This window comes from Palaemon carinicauda, chromosome 2 (assembly GCF_036898095.1).
Source record: "Palaemon carinicauda isolate YSFRI2023 chromosome 2, ASM3689809v2, whole genome shotgun sequence".
NCBI classification, from domain to species: domain Eukaryota; kingdom Metazoa; phylum Arthropoda; class Malacostraca; order Decapoda; family Palaemonidae; genus Palaemon; species Palaemon carinicauda.
The window spans coordinates 31987315-32004183 of NC_090726.1; the positions used below are offsets into that span (position 1 = coordinate 31987315).

Sequence of the window (16869 nt, forward strand, 5' to 3'; positions counted from 1 at the left end):
AATAATTTAGTGTTGTGTTTTTAGGGAATAAATTCAACTCATAAACTAGCTGCATTTACAGATTCTTAAAATTGGGTTATCGGGTAGGCCTACTGATTTCCGAGGCAGACTATCTTTAGAAACAATTTTCAATATCAGTTACAAAGGAATACAGAATACACCAAATAAAACATGCATGCTTTACATGCCCACTAATAAGCATATTGTCAGTAGGTTGCGATAATTAAATGGTAAAGATTACTGCTCCTGCAATAAAACCTATGTGGCTCTACTCCCAGAGTAACAACAAAACACAAACAACAATAAAAATGATAATCATGATGATAATTGCCTACCATTGAAGTACGGAGAAGAAACAAACTAACAGCCGTTCTTTCACTATCCTGCAAAGGAATCCGTGTAAAAATTAAACTAAGTTCAAATGAACACCGCAACAGCATATGCAATATAGATATTCCCAAATCTATTAGACATACTAAAAATCGCCCACAATATGTTTTCAATTCAAACAACAACATGACTCATTGGAGTAATTTCAAACCTTACTCTTCTTAAGAGTAGTATTTACACTCACCAGTGTATGGGAGAGAAAGATATCCACAGTGCTATAAAAGTATGAGTCTGTTAAGACAGCCAAAGTACAGTATTGCAAACTGGGCTTCAGTTCAACTAAAAGTGATGCCACTGTTCTTTGAAGGTTACCTGTCGGTTCTTTGGACTCGGTAGAGATACGAATATTTGCCGTTTCCATATTTCCAAGAAGTGGTAATTTCAGCGAGGTAATTTTGATATCGCTGCCCTGGAAGATTCAAATTTATATTACGCCCAGCGATGTATTATGTAATCTAGCTACAAGTAAATGAGTTAACAAAAACATTTCAAGTAATATGTTTACTTACTAGAGGCAATGCGTTGTTAAAGATATATTTGTCAGCCTTCATTTAGCAATCTGTATACATTTCATTGCAATTGATTACTTCCTACATACACAATACAAAGTGCATACATTTATTTCTAACTTACATATCCTGTCTAATATAAAGTGTAACTTCTTTGGTTAGAAAAGTCTAATTTCCTCAATTCTATGTTCAATTGTTCATCATCATCTATACCTACGTCAATTGACGCAAAGGGTCTCAGTTAAGTTTTCATCAGTTGTCTCTATCTTGAGCTTTTAAATCAATACTTCTCCATTCATCATCTCATACTTAACGCTTCAAAGTCCTCAGCCATGTAGGCCTGGGTCTTTCTACAGCTAAAGAAATGGATTGTTATATCATCTGACTATCATTCTCAGTCCTGTTTCCATACTTTTCTATAGCAGCTTCCTTAGTTTGAAGTTCACCTATGTAACCTCTTCTGTCACTGTATTGCACTGTGCAAACCTCAACTTTGTTATTTCTACACTCTTTTCATCTATTTATTTTTAATTTCACTTGCCACTTTAATTATTTTTTTTAATTCAAAACTCTTGGATATGGCAAAGAAAGGGACACAATATAAACATTAGAGTGCTGATGTCTTTAGTTTCTAAAATATGTTAATTTTTTTTACCCCAGTTAAGTACTAAATTCTTCTATCATGAATAAAATTGAATATCAATTCATTTCAGTTCTTTATTCATTCACTATTTGACATTAAATACTCAAGTTTTATATATATATATATATATATATATATATATATATATATATATATATATATATATATATATATATATATATATTTATATATATATATATATATATATATATATATATATATATATATAATGCGTTATACATTTTATATTTTAAATCCTCAATAATCATGTTTAATTTAGGTAAAAAATTGGCCTTTTAGAGAAATTGGAAAAAGCCAAACTAGATACTGCATAGATATCTATGAATACTATGCACTTCGAATATCATCACCATCATTGTTTATTATTGTTTCTTATTCTTATAGTATAACCGCCCAAATCCTCTGATCTTGCAATTGTTATTGACAACAACATTCCGTCAGGAAATGTTTACAACACATCATTGTTGAAATATAAAGAGGAATTATGCCATACATTTTGTGAGATCTTCTTTAAACTATTGATGATAAACGAGGTAGGTTAATGGTATTAATTAGCTTAGTTTTGGATTAAGTTAATTTGCGTCCGGTTAAACAAGATATCCATAATTAATGGATAAAAGAATCCACAGGGAACCAGAGGAGAGATACTCTAACCCAAAGAGTTAATCTTATTGTATATTAAAACAGGTATTTCTTTATTTTACAAAGGAGCTTTTTAGTAAGAGTATAATGGCCTAGTTGATACCATTAAGGTGATCAAAGACTGAAATAACTACCCGAGCACCGTTCACATATTTGGGTATGCTGACAATGAGTGGGAATACAATGTTCTAGGTCTTGTTTAGGTAATGGAGATTCGAATGTGGTACGCCCACCTAGTGAGTAAGGGTACAGCACCTGAGGTGAGGTTGGTGGGGAACATGAATGAGTTAAAGCTTATTAGTGATGACATGTGGGTAAAGGTTTAGCATAATTGGTGAGTTTGTATATAAACGGCCAATTTCTCGTACGTGTATAGGAAACCAGGAGCCTTTGTATGTCAGCGGCCAGTTTTTGCAGCGAGGATAAAATATGGACACCAACTAACCTAAGCTCCCCCTCCCTAACCTAACCTACAAGACAGGTCCTTACCTACTACCTAAAGGGGGGGGAGGGGGGCAAACATCCCCATGCAACCTCCCTTACACTACTGTATTCTTAGCCGTCATCATGCATACAGGTGGCCGCTATCATACAAACACACCGAAAATGAGTTTTCTTCCCATTTTCTAGTAATTTTTAAGGATGTCACCGCTGTACGACAAAAACTGACACTAGTGTTTTGCAAACCCTCTACACAAGAACACTACTTACCTTTAAACTTCCTCCACCTAACCTAACTTACAAGCCATGTCCTTGCCTAACGAGGGGGTGTTAGCCCCCTACGAACCACCTTACATTTCCATATTCTTATCTTACCCTATGTTTGATTCGTAACCCGATTCACACCGCATACAGGTGGCCGCTATCATACATACACCCTAAAAATCATACGTTACATTATGGTTGTTCTGACTGGTAATCATTCCAATAGGGTAAACTATGCTAGGCTAACAAGTTTGTGTATTTTGAGGCCAACTGTCATCAACATAAACCATCACAACAAACATCATACCTTTTCCCCCTAACCCACCTTAGAATGCTTTGTCCTCACTTATTTGGGGGTTGGGATAACTAACTACTGTACTGTACTTTAAACTGACCCACGACATATTGATCTTACTCTTTGACCCTACTTGCCCTCATTTGCCTAAAATTATCTGGAATACCATTAGTCGGTGCGTATGTAGGTGGCTGGGACAGGCGTACACTTTCTTATTCACTTGTCAAATGAATTTTTTTTTTAATGGGGAAAACGTTATGTATCATGGTCTAAAATATGATATTGTGAAGATAGTTTTACAATTTACAAAACATAATTTAGTGTTACCTTGCCAGGAGTGAAGCCTGTTGGGAAGAAAACAGAGGTTTGATACTTTGTCTTAGAGTAAGCTCAGGATACAGCAGTGTGGGGGGGTGTTCACAGGGGGCCGCATAGACTCTCTACCCCCCAGTAGGTAAATACATGGGGAACCTTAGGTTAAGTGGTGTTCTTGTGTTTGCTGACCTTCTAACATAGGGTTTTCAGTCATAACTCTAGGAATGTTAAAAGATCTAAAATTTGTGAAATATGGGCCTCCCCTAATTATTTGCATCAAAACAGTTTAAAGTTCCTGTAAATACACCAGAACACTTTATTTTCTTCATTAGAAATATTGTGCTATAGTAAACATTTACCCACATTTTAATTACGGCTCTCATCCCAACCAACTACAAAGGCTCCAAAGATTGTGTCCTAGATTAGGGCAAAATGTGAGGTTTTGATATTTGCTGGTAACAATGCACATTTAAAGATTTACCTATTGAAATATTTCTGAATGAGGTACAGTTATATCAAGGTAACAGCCAAGGTGTCAGTATAGTAATACCAGTATCTTACCAGCATACTTTAAAAGGAATAAGGCTATCAATCTTTAAATGATGATTACCAAAGATTTTCCAAATAGGATATGTAGGAAAGGTATCGTTTTAGAATTTTTGGGGGGTCCAACACAAGATTTTTAAACATTACAAAGATAACTTAACAAAAATTCACTGGTATGTTAAAGCAAATTAAACCTAAACTTGTTCCTACACGAATACAAATCTTCGTCCTTTAACAGGAATATGATTTCAGCAAAGCTGTAAACTGAGCTGTTAAAATTTATAATGAGGTCTCTTTAGTTATCGGGGGGTAGCGGGAAGCCCAACCCCTTTACCAGATAACTGAGTAGTCACTTAAACTTCCACCACTGAGTTTTACAGACATACTCTCGGTGCAACAAAACTTGGCTTTTCAATACAGACTCTAGTTTTGGGAACAAGAACTTATTGGGAAGACTAATGCATTTGGCAAACATTCTGACAAAAAACATAATTTTCCTCTTGCCCTGACATCAAGAATAAACGGTTCAATTTTTTCCCCACTATGCATTTACGCATTTATACTAAAAACAATGCAGTATTTTTCTTTTGTGTTTTATGAAGACTGCAGATTTCTTAATTCCAAAGTTATGTTATCTTCTGCAAGTTTGCAAGAAGAGATTCTTTTAGCACTTGTTAGAGCATTGGTAATGTTACTATATGTAAATGCGTTTGTGGTAGCTCAAGTCCAGCTAATTACCGCCCAATTCCCATAAATCCCATTTTTCAATATTAATCTTACCCGATGATCATGTAGCTGTCAACTCTGTTGCCCGACAGAAATCTAAGGTCAGGATACGCCAGCGATCGCTATACAGGTGGGGGTGTACACAACAGCGCCATCTGTCGAGTAGGTACTCAGGTACTTCTTGTCAACAAGAACTCAATTTTTCCTCTGTCGTGCCACCGGCAAGACCTACTTGGATACGCTGTTGTTTCTGGAGTTGTTTTTCACGATTTTGATGATGTTTTCGCTCTAGATTTTAGCCTTCGCTATTCAGGAACCTTTATCATTAGCTTATCAAGCTTTTTGATTAGATTTGGATTAATTGTTAATGAACTTTGCTAGATTTTGGAATTCCCCCTTGACTATTTCTACAATTCAAGATGTCTGACCATTCTCAAGTCCCTAAGTACAGGCAGTGTAGCGTTAGGGCTTGTTCTAGGCGTCTTCCGAAGGCCTCCATAGATCCTCACACCGTTTGTTCCAATTGTAGGGGTAAATCCTGTCAATTGGAAGATCGATGTGAGGAATGCGCTGGGCTTTCGGAATTCGATTTTAACGAATTCCTAAAGAATGCACGTAGGCTAGAGAAGGATAGGATCAGGAGGAGTTCTTCTCGCTCTTTTGATTTTTCCTCTCCCCATGCCCCTCAACCTACTCCTTCCCCTGTAGTGGTGACTCCCGACCCTGCTACTAGTGCTCAACCCTCCATGGCGGACATGATGCGTGCCATTCAGGCTCTTGGTGACAGAGTGGAGTCATTAGCTAATGACCGGAATCAACTTTTGGCAGATGTCAAAGAGTTGAAAGCGCAAAGTGCAGTGGGAAGTGTAGTGAGTGCAAGTGAAGTGAAAAGTGTCAGTGTCAGTGTTGCGCATGAGGGTACATCTGTTCGTGCCAGTCGTCCTCCCAGTCCGGGACCTCTTGCAAGCTCCCAAGCCCAGGGGAGAAGCAATGTCGAAGGACCAAAGGGTTCGGCAGGCCTTGATCAGTGTACGGATGTACCCTCAGTGGTTGCGGACGTATCTGTCAGAGATCGTCCCATCCACAAACAGACGAATGAGCCCCATCTTTCCTCGTCTGTGGAAGAAGTTTCGAGGAAGAAACGTTGGACTAAGGTCTCACGACCTCTCAAGCGTAAGGTCCCTTCCGAGCGAGTCCGACGGCCCAGGTGTAGCCACTGGGTCAGTTCGGACTCGCCGCAGTCTTCCGAAGACTGCACACCTCCCAAGAGAGGTAGAGTGGTTCCGCAGCAGGCAACTACTCCGTCTGTTGCCGCACCAACCACGGTAGATCCTAAGTGGTCCATGCTGCAGACTATGCAGTCTCAGCTTGCTTCCTTTATGCAGGAGTATCGTGCTGAGAAGGTTGACACTGCACCAGTTAACCTACAACCTGCCACGGTTGTGCGCTCAGCAGATACTGCGGCTGCCTGCTCCCACACTCCACCTGTGAGAGCTCCACCACCGATGCGCAGTCCACCCTGCCAGACGCATGTTCATGCTGCACCCTCCGTTGACATGCGTGAGCTACCGCATCAGCAGTGGGAAGGCGCTGTCAAGCTGCCGTGTTTTGACACAATGCGGCATGCTCCGCAACCCATGCGGCATGCTCCGCAACCCATGCGGCATGCTCCGCAACCCATGCGGCATGCTCCGCAACCCACGGCAGTCCCTCCCACGCACCAGCACTCTGCTTTTGTTGTTGCCAGCTCGCAGACTGACCAGCAGCGGCATGATGTTGGATCCGCAGCAGCTACGCATGCACCCGTGCTGCCGGATTCAGCCGTTCAGCTTTCTGCTCCACCTTTGCCACTTCCTCCTCAGCTTTCGGATGATGGAGTATCTGATGACGAAGCTGCGCATTTGGACGATCCGCACTCCGACTTAGAAGAACCCAAGTCTACGCCTCCCTCCTTAGACTTTCGGAAAGTCCTTGCCTTGTTCAGGGACTTGTATCCGGAACAGTTTGTGTCTGCAACCCCTCGCTCTCCTCCCTCCGAGTTTGCTCTGGGCATGCAGTCAGCAGCTCCTGCCTTCACCAAACTTGTACTCGCGCGCTCATCCAAGAGAGCTTTGAGGGTTATGGGAGAGTGGTTGCAGTCCAAGAAGCAGCTGGGAAAGTCTGTTTTCATCTTTCCGCCTACCAAGCTTGCTTCCAAATCTAGCGTCTGGTATGCCACGGGAGAGGAACCCGGCTTGGGAGTTCCTGCCTCTGCCCAGGGCGACTTCTCAAGTCTGGTTGACTCTCCCCGCAGGCTGGCTATGAGACGATCTAAGATTTGCTGGTCCTTTTCTGACATGGATCATCTGTTGAAGGGAGTCTTTCGTGCTTTTGAGATCTTCAACTTCCTCGATTGGTGTTTGGGAGCGTTAAGCAGAAAGACTTCCCCTTCGGATAAGGACTCTGCCATGCTTATCATGTCTAGCATGGACAAAGCCATTCGGGATGGGTCTGGTGAGCTTGCGGCTTCGTACGTGTCGGGAGTGCTTAAGAAGAGAGAACATCTTTGCTCCTTCTTGTCGGCTGGGATCACTCCTTGCCAGAAGTCGGAGTTGTTGTTTGCTCCGCTCTCCAAGTGTCTCTTTCCGGAAGAGCTGATCAAGGGGATGGCTGCCTCGTTGATCCAGAAGGATACCCATGACCTGGTGGCGTCCTCCGCACGTAAGGCTAAAGCTTTACCTTCCGTGCCTAGACCTAGGATGGACACACCAGCGTCTAGGTTCATCCCGCCCTTTCGTGGCAGAACCTCCAGCAGAGGAGGTACCCGTGCCGACAGTCACCGTGGCAAATCGAAGAAGGGTTCCAAGTCCTCAAAAGGCAGAATCTGACTGCCTACCTCTCCAGACAGCAGTGGGAGCCAGGCTCAAGAGCTTCTGGCAAGCTTGGGAGAACAGAGGTGCAGACGCTCAGTCTGTGAAGTTGCTAAGGGAGGGGTACAGGATTCCGTTCTGCCGCAGTCCCCCTCTAGCAACGTCTCCCATCAACCTCTCTCCCAACTACAAGGGGAAGGACAAGATTGATTGATTGAAAGTTTTCTGGCATCCTGACATCTAAGGTCATTGACGCCGATACCATTTACTGTATATGAAAATTAAAAGAGAATTCAATTAAAACCATAAAAATTAAGAAGTCATTAAAATAGTTAAATAGTTTTCAGAAGACCTGCTTCTGAAATAAATCTAAAAATTCCGCTCGCATAGTAAGACACATCATGTCCAAGAATCTTGGCAAGGATAAACCTGCCATCCTCACCTCGAGCCTCAAACAGATATCTATTTCTTAAGTTAGTAAAATTAGGGCATTCGGTCAACAAATGCCTCACTGTTAAAGGTACTAAGCAGTCCTCGCAATACGGTTGGTGTTGGCCCTTCAGCAAAAACTCGTGTGTCAACCGTGTGTGACCAATACGGAGACGACAAAGAGTCGTCTCCCATTTTCGGGGAATCATGTTATACCTCCAAGGTGATATGATATTTGTTACTTCCCTCATTTTATTGCCGTCTTGACTGTCCCAGTGCTGTTGCCATTTATCACAAACCAATTTCTTGATGTAAGGTAGGAGATCGTTACATGGAATGGGATACCTCCTTGGTAGCAACTCGGATGCCGCATTCTTCGCCAGTAAATCTGCCTTCTCATTCCCAGACACACCTACATGTGCTGGAACCCAACAAAATCGAACAGTTATACCTTTCCGTCCAATAATAAAAAACCATTCTAAAATCTTTAAAACTAGAGGGTTACTAGAATTAAAAACTTCTAAAGCTTGAAGAACACTCCTTGCATCACTAAAAATTGTAAAATTACCCTCCTTTTCCAAAGCTATTTTCTCAATAGCGGTTAATATGCCATACAGTTCGGCAGTAAATATGGAAGCTGTTAGAGGAAGTGCACCTCTACAATTAAAATCATTACTATGTACTCCAAATCCAACGCCAGCATCAGATTTGGAGCCATCAGTATATATAAAAGTCGATCCCCTATGTTCTTCGACATGTTCCATAAAAAGAGATCTGGATTCTAAGTCAGTCATATTCTTCTTAACTCCAATAAAGTATTTACAAAAAGATATGTCAGGTAATTTCCATGGAGGCGTTGATGATACCTTGAATGGAAGTACCTTATTTCTAATTATATCCAGACTATTTAAAAATCGTTTCACCCGAAAGCCATAAGGTTGAGGAGATTTTGGGTGCAACTCAAAGTATGATGCGTGTCTTACAAGGCTTGCAGTCTGAAAGGCTAGAGAGCTAGGGAGTCTTTGCAATCTAAACCAATACCGAAGAATGGAAGACATTCGGTAAAGGTCTAGAGGTAACTCTCCAGCATCAACAAGGAGACTTGGGATAGGCGAGGTTTTAAAAGCTCCAGTAGATAATCTAATACCTGCATGATGTATCGAGTCTAATATTTTTAACCGGCTTGGGGTGGCTGAAGAATATACCTCACAACCATAACTAATTTTGGAAAAAATCAAGGCCTTGTATAATTTTAAAATAGTATTGCGGTCTGCCCCCCATGATGTATGGGACAATACTTTTAAGATATTCAGAGCTTCAACACATTTAGCTTTTAGCGCTTTTAGGTGAGAAACCCATGTAAGTCTACAGTCAAATATCAAACCTAAAAATTTGGTTTCCGATACACATGGTATCCGTTGACCTTTAATGTATATATCCGGGTCTGGATGTACTCCCCGGATACGACAAAAATGGACAATGGTAGTTTTACTTGTCGAGAACTTAAATCCATTCATGTCAGCCCACTGGATAATTTTATCAATAGAGAGTTGGATTTTTCTCTCAACCATTGCCATTCTAGTGCCAGCAAATGATATTGAGAGATCATCCACAAATAGTGTTGAGAGAACATCCTGGGGAATGGCTGAGGATATCCCATTAATTGCTAGTGCAAAAAGGGTTACACTCAGCACACTACCCTGAGGAACTCCTTCTTCCTGGCACTTACTCTCTGATAGAGTTTCCCCCACTCTCACTTGAAAAACTCTACGTGAAAGAAATGCCTGAATAAATAGTGGCAGCTCTCCTCTCAATCCCAATTCATGAATGGTTTTAAGAATACCATATCTCCATGTGGTATCATATGCCTTTTCAAGGTCAAAAAATACTGTAACATGGTGCTGTTTGGAAGCAAAGGCTTCACAAATAGATGACTCAAGTCGTATCAACACATCAGTCGTTGAGTGCATTTTTCGGAATCCACATTGAATCGGTGATAAAATACCTTTCTTTTCAAGGTACCATATCAGCCTTGCATTGACCATCTTCTCCATGATTTTACATAAACAAGATGTCAATGCAATAGGACGATAGTTTGCTGCTAAAAACTTGTCTTTACCGGGTTTTAAAAAGGCTAAAATAATGGCTAGTTCCCAAACACTTGGGTAGCTATGATCATGCCATATTCTATTAATAATGCTTAAAATAAATAGCTTTGTATTAAAATGTACATGTTTAATCATTGCATATGGAATTCCATCGGGTCCAGGGGCTGTATCGTTGCAATGAGCAAGTGCGGAATCAAATTCTCTTTCAGTGAAAGGAGAATTATACGACTCTTCCCTTCTTGTTGCAAAATTTAAAATTTTCTTTTCTTCAGTGCTCCTATACTGGTGACCAGGGGCTCCTTCACACTTGCTGGATACATTTGAAAAATGATTAGCCAGGGCATTGCTAACTTCATTTGCTTCAGTTACATACTGGCCATTCACCTTCAACACTGGTGGTGGGTTGGGGGTGAATTTGCCAGCTATCTTTTTTACTTTCCTCCACACAGAAGATGGTGGTGTTCTACTGTTAATAGAGGAAACAAAAGACATCCATGACTGGCGCCTTGCTTCTTTTATGGCACGACGGAACTGTGCTCTACATTTCTTGTACATTATTAAATTCTCATCAGTTCTGCGTCTACGCAATCGTGTTAGAGATCTTCTTGTGGCTCTGTGGAGTGCAGTTAGTTCTGAAGACCACCACGGGACTGGTCGTCGTTTGAATAACCCTGTTGTTTTGGGAATTGAATTGACTCCTGCTGTATGAAGAGTTCCATTCAGTAGGTCTATGGCATCATCAACACTTTCAAACTGTTCTGCTCTCCCTTCGATTTCACTTAGCTCACAAAATTTAACCCAGTCTGCCTTGTCTAGATTCCAACGTGGCGATCTTTGCAAAGGCGGACCCTTGTTGGTGTTTATAATGATTGGTGCATGATCTCTAGTATGCCAATCATCTAATGTCCTCCAATCAAAATCAAGAAGGCAGTTAGAGCTTGCAATTGAAAGGTCAATGCATGACAAAGTACCTGTCTGAACATGGAAGTGTGTGGGCTCTCCTGTATTAAGGAGTCCCACATCCTCATTCTCCACAATTGATGAGATAATATTGCCCCTTGTGTTGGCCAAAACATCACCCCATAAAGGATGTCTACCATTCATATCTCCCAGTAAGAGAAAAGGTTGAGGGAGTTGTTGAATGACCTCTGCTAAATCATCATATAAAATATTATCATTTGGAGGTAAGTACAGAGAGCATATTGTATATTTTCTCCCTATATCAATTTGTACAACAACTGCCTGCAGGGTTGTACGTATAGACATGGGTATTTGGGGAACATCTCGACGAATGTACATGAGACTTCCGCCATGGCTCCCTGCTTGTTGATTATATGGTGTTCTATAGCTAACATACTCTCGAGGACTAGGAGTGTTAGAATCAAGCATACTTTCCTGTAGACATACAATTATGGGGGAATGCTCATGAATTAGGAGCTTAAGTTCTTCATATTTTGCCCTCAAACCCTGACAGTTCCATTGCAAAATGGAGGAGAAAACTATGGATTATTTCTGGAAGACATCTTGGATGAGGTCTTCCCATTAGCAGTTTTTAATGTAACATTATTACCAGTAGGTTTCTTCAGAGGTGGTCTTGTTATGTTGGGTTTAACGTTGGTGATTTTCTTTGTATTCTTTTTATCTATTTGTTGAGGTGGATGGTGGACCTCAACTTGAATTTCTGATTTATTCAGTCCATCTTCTGGTTCATTAGAAACATCAACAGACAAAACATCAAATCTATTTGATGTCATAACCTTAACGTTTCTAATGGAGGGTGGAGAGAGAGATGGAGGTCTCTCTCTTTTGCGATTAATAGATGGTGGGATTCGAGGTTTTTGCACCTTTCCCACAACAGGTGCATCAGGTAAGTTAGTCTTAAGTGGAACCTCCATCAGATCAGGCAAGGACATGGCCTGAGAGAGGTTTGTATTACTTTTTGTAATGGCGGCTGAAGGCTGTACAGCAATGGGCAATGACCTAGTGTTAATACACCGTGGTAAAGCCTCAGGAGGTGATATGGTTACCTCGTTATTTGACATTTTGTCAGATAGTATACTTTTTTTTGAGCTATTGGCAGTGCTAGGTTGGTTTGATTTTAATGCCTTAGCATATGTATTTGATTTATTTAATAGTCTTTTGGCATGGGTCACACTTATGTGTTCTAAGTTTGATTTGTTGAGGGCAGCTTCCTCCAACTTATATAGCTCGCAAATCTTGTCTGTGGATTTGTGATTCGAGCTGCAATTTAAACACCTGGCTCCAAGTGCACACTCTCCATGGTAAGATTTGGAGCAAATACCACACATCTTCTCATTTTTGCAAACTTTGGACGGGTGCCCAAATTTAAAACAATTAAAGCATTGCAATGGCTTCTGCTTGAAGGGTCTTACTTTAATCCTTTCGTTCTCGATAATAATATGAAAAGGTACATCAGCATCCTGGAACGTAAGGATTATCATTGATGTACCTGGGACTTTATGAACTTTCCAAACATTTAATGGACACATGGCCAGTATCTCCTCCTCTGTAAAATCATATAGGTCTCTGTTAAAAACTACGCCCCTTCTGTAGCTAAAATTTAGGTGGGGTTTGACATCTAACTTAATGTCATCATTATTTATTTTCATATTGGACAATATTACCGACTGTGTACTGGATTTGGCATGGATAAGGAAACTATTTTTTCCGAAACGAGATATATCGCCTGGTGCAATAGTTCTTACTTTTTTCTGAATCAATTTGCATATTTTAAAATAATTCCCTGTAACCCCCTTTGATTCAGCTATAAGCCACATCGGTGGTTTTGGATTTCTCTGGGAGGGCATGACTAAATCTGCGCCTTTTTCCAACCAATCGGCAGGCCTGTACACATCTAAATCTTTTGGTACCTTATCGCAGAGAGCAGCCGCAACATTCAAGTTATTAATTTTAATATTATTCAAATTACTTATTGCACTAAATGCTTCGTCATAACTACTATAAGATATCCATGAATCCCAAGTTTCAGCTTCAAGTTTCATCCTTATTTCTTTTATGCATCCATAGCATTCAAATGCTTTACATAGATCATCATAATTTGTTTCTATTGAAATTTGTGTAACATGGAGGATTCGAAGTTTCCTCGTGTTACCCAAATTACTCGATTTAGAAATATCAGTAGAATGGTCCTTTCCCGTTCCGAGGTCATCAACAGAGCTATCCCTCATCACATTAGCAGAGGTCGTCAACAGTGCCGGGGGAGAGTCAGCGTATCCAGGGGATGGGGGTTCGTTCCTTAAAGAATCCATTATAGTAAAGAGAGGGAAAAGAGTTAGTTTGATGTACCTGCTCGAGAATGTTAGGCCATCACGCGTCGGAAAGGAAATTTGCACTCTCTACTATCGGCACAATGAGAGTATACTTCCCAGATGGTCCACTCCATACCCTACCCGAAGGATAGCATCAAAACAGATATAGAGGCACAGGTGTAAGCTGAACCCGCCTGTTAGGACTGAGACCAAGAAATTATGGAATCATCCTCCCCATATCTATAATGACGGGCTTCCGGCCAAAAGCCGAGAGTCCTACCCCAAGCATTGGATCCCCCTGGATTCCGAAGACCCAACACTTGAGAATAGTTCCGCCAAAAAGGTCCAAACCATCTTCGGGATGGCTGAAATCATCCAATACTCTCATACATAGCTTTGAATGCAAACACCTCCCAACCGTGATACCTCCTCCCACTCATCAAAGCAGGCAGCAATAAAGGATGTATGAACATCCCCGCCGGGGCTACAATGGATGTGAAAACATCCAAGCCATAGGAGAAAAGAAAAAAAAAAAAATAAATAAATATATATGTACATAATATATACACACATATAATGAGGGAAATTTTTCTCATAGAGTTTGGAAAGCAAGACTAAAGAAAGTTTGTGAAATTAGGATAAGGTCGAAGTAGTATTGAGAAAAAGAAAAAGGTAAAAGAGAGAAATTTAGATTCGAACTGGGGGAGCAATTTCCCCAAGTTCGAGAGCCCTCTTGCCCGTCACCAAGTTTCAGCACGGGAATGAAATGCCGTGCTGAAGCTCAATGACTTCGTCAAGGCATTCTCTCATTAAGAGGGAGAAGGACAAGAGGCTAGCGTTGCAACAAGAGGTGTCGCTCTTGCTACAAAAGGGAGCGGTAGTCATAGTCCGGGACCATCAATCCCCGGGCTTCTACAACCGTCTCTTCCTGGTAGCCAAGAAGACAGGAGGTTGGAGACCGGTGCTGGACGTCAGTGCTCTCAATGCTTTTGTCACCAAGCAGACGTTCACAATGGAGACGACGAAGTCGGTCCTAGCAGCGGTCAGGAAGGAAGACTGGATGGTCTCGTTAGACCTGAAAGACGCGTACTTTCATGTCCCCGTCCATCCAGACTCCCAACGTTTCCTAAGGTTCGTCTTTGGAAAGGTCGTGTACCAGTTCCAAGCCCTGTGCTTTGGCCTAAGCACGGCACCTCTTGTGTTTACCAAACTGATGAGGAATATTGCCAAATTCCTTCTCTTGGCAGACATCAGAGCCTCCCTCTATTTGGACGACTGGCTTTTAAGAGCTCCGTCAAGTCGTCGCTGTCTGGAGAATCTCAGATGGACTATGGATCTGACCAAGGAATTGGGTCTCCTGGTCAATATAGAGAAGTCCCAACTCGTCCCATCCCAAACCATTGTCTATCTAGGTATGGAGATTCAGAGTCGAGCTTTTCGGGCTTTTCCGTCGGCCCCAAGGATCAATCAAGCTCTAGAATGCATCCAGAGCATGCTGAGAAGGAACCGATGTTCAGTCAGGCAGTGGATGAGTCTAACAGGGACACTTTCATCGCTGGCCCAGTTCATCGAGTTAGGGAGACTCCACCTCCGCCCCCTTCAGTATCATCTAGCTGCTCACTGGAGAAAGGACATGACGCTAGAGGCGGTCTCAGTGCCTATTTCCGAAGAGATGAGGTCTACACTGACGTGGTGGAAGAACAGCATTCTTCTCAAGGAAGGTCTATCATTGGCTGTTCAGACCCCCGACCACCGTCTCTTCTCGGACGCATCGGACACGGGCTGGGGTGCGACACTGGACGGACAGGAATGCTCGGGCACGTGGAATCAGGAGCAAAGAACACTTCACATCAACTGCAAGGAGCTTTTGGCAGTTCATCTGGCCTTGATAAACTTCAAGTCCCTCCATCTAAGCAAGGTGGTGGAGGTGAACTCCGACAACACCACAGCCTTGGCGTACATCTCCAAGCAAGGAGGGACTCATTCGAGGAAGTTGTTCGAGATCGCAAGGGACCTCCTCATTTGGTCAAAAGATCGAAAGATTTCGCTGGTAACGAGGTTCATTCAGGGCGACATGAATGTCATGGCAGATCGCCTCAGCCGGAAGGGTCAGGTCATCCCCACAGAGTGGACCCTTCACAAGAATGTTTGCAGCAGACTATGGGCCCTGTGGGGTCAGCCCACCATAGATCTATTCGCTACCTCGATGACCAAGAGGCTCCCGATGTATTGTTCTCCGATTCCAGACCCAGCAGCAGTTCGCGTGGATGCCTTTCTTCTGGATTGGTCCCATCTAGACCTGTATGCGTTCCCTCCGTTCAAGATTGTCAACAGGGTACTACAGAAGTTCGCCTCTCACGAAGGGACACGGTTGACGTTGGTTGCTCCCCTCTGGCCCGCGAGAGAATGGTTCACCGAGGTACTGCAATGGCTAGTGGACGTTCCCAGGACTCTTCCTCTAAGAGTGGACCTTCTGCGTCAGCCGCACGTAAAGAAGGTACACCCAAGCCTCCACGCTCTTCGTCTGACTGCCTTCAGACTATCGAAAGACTCTCTAGAGCTAGAGGCTTTTCGAAGGAGGCAGCCAGAGCGATTGCCAGAGCAAGGAGGACATCCACTCTCAAAGTCTATCAGTCAAAATGGGAAGTCTTCCGAAGCTGGTGCAAGGCGAATGCAGTTTCCTCAACCAGTACCTCTGTAACGCAGATAGCTGACTTCCTTCTACATCTAAGGAATGTAAGATCACTATCAGCTCCTACGATCAAAGGTTACAGAAGCATGTTGGCAGCGGTCTTCCGCCACAGAGGCTTAGATCTTTCCACCAACAAAGATCTACAGGACCTCCTTAAGTCTTTTGAGACCTCAAAGGAGCGTCGGTTGACCACACCAAGCTGGAACCTAGACGTGGTTTTAAGGTTCCTGATGTCAGCAAGGTTTGAACCGCTTCAATCAGCCTCTTTTAAGGATCTCACATTAAAGACACTTTTCCTCGTTTGCCTAGCAACAGCTAAAAGAGTCAGTGAGATTCACGCCTTCAGCAGGAACATAGGTTTTACATCTGAAACGGCTACATGTTCCTTGCAGCTTGGTTTTTTAGCTAAAAACGAGCTTCCTTCTCGTCCTTGGCCCAAGTCGTTCGAGATCCCAAGCCTGTCCAACTTGGTGGGGAACGAACTAGAGAGAGTACTTTGCCCAGTAAGAGCTCTTAAGTACTATTTAAGACGTACAAAGCCATTACGAGGACAATCAGAAGCTTTATGGTGTTCTATCAAGAAACCTGCTTTACCGATGTCTAAGAACGCGCTTTCTTATTACATCAGGCTTTTGATTAGAGAGGCCCATTCTCATCTGAAGGAAGAAAACCTTGCTTTGCTGAAGGTAAGGACACATGAAGTTAGGGC

At 42.3% G+C, this 16869-nt stretch overlaps 1 protein-coding gene and 2 long non-coding RNA genes across 3 annotated transcripts in view; 1 reads left to right on the forward strand and 2 right to left on the reverse strand.

The window, feature by feature from the left end:
* LOC137615869 (ionotropic receptor 21a-like) overlaps nucleotides 1–518 on the reverse strand; it is a 59119-nt gene extending 58601 nt beyond the window's left edge. The window contains exon 1 of the mRNA XM_068345560.1: nucleotides 366–518. Within this exon, the coding sequence (XP_068201661.1) occupies nucleotides 366–518 (153 nt within the window). The remainder of the gene's footprint in view (nucleotides 1–365) is intronic.
* Nucleotides 519–575: 57 nt separating this feature from the next.
* Nucleotides 576–16869, reverse strand: part of LOC137623548 (uncharacterized) — a 40575-nt gene continuing 24281 nt past the window's right edge. Inside the window, exon 3 of the long non-coding RNA XR_011040604.1 lies at nucleotides 576–799. This is a non-coding gene — a long non-coding RNA (uncharacterized lncRNA). The remainder of the gene's footprint in view (nucleotides 800–16869) is intronic.
* LOC137623541 (uncharacterized) overlaps nucleotides 1925–16869 on the forward strand; it is a 35724-nt gene continuing 20779 nt past the window's right edge. The window contains exon 1 of the long non-coding RNA XR_011040603.1: nucleotides 1925–2096. This is a non-coding gene — a long non-coding RNA (uncharacterized lncRNA). The remainder of the gene's footprint in view (nucleotides 2097–16869) is intronic.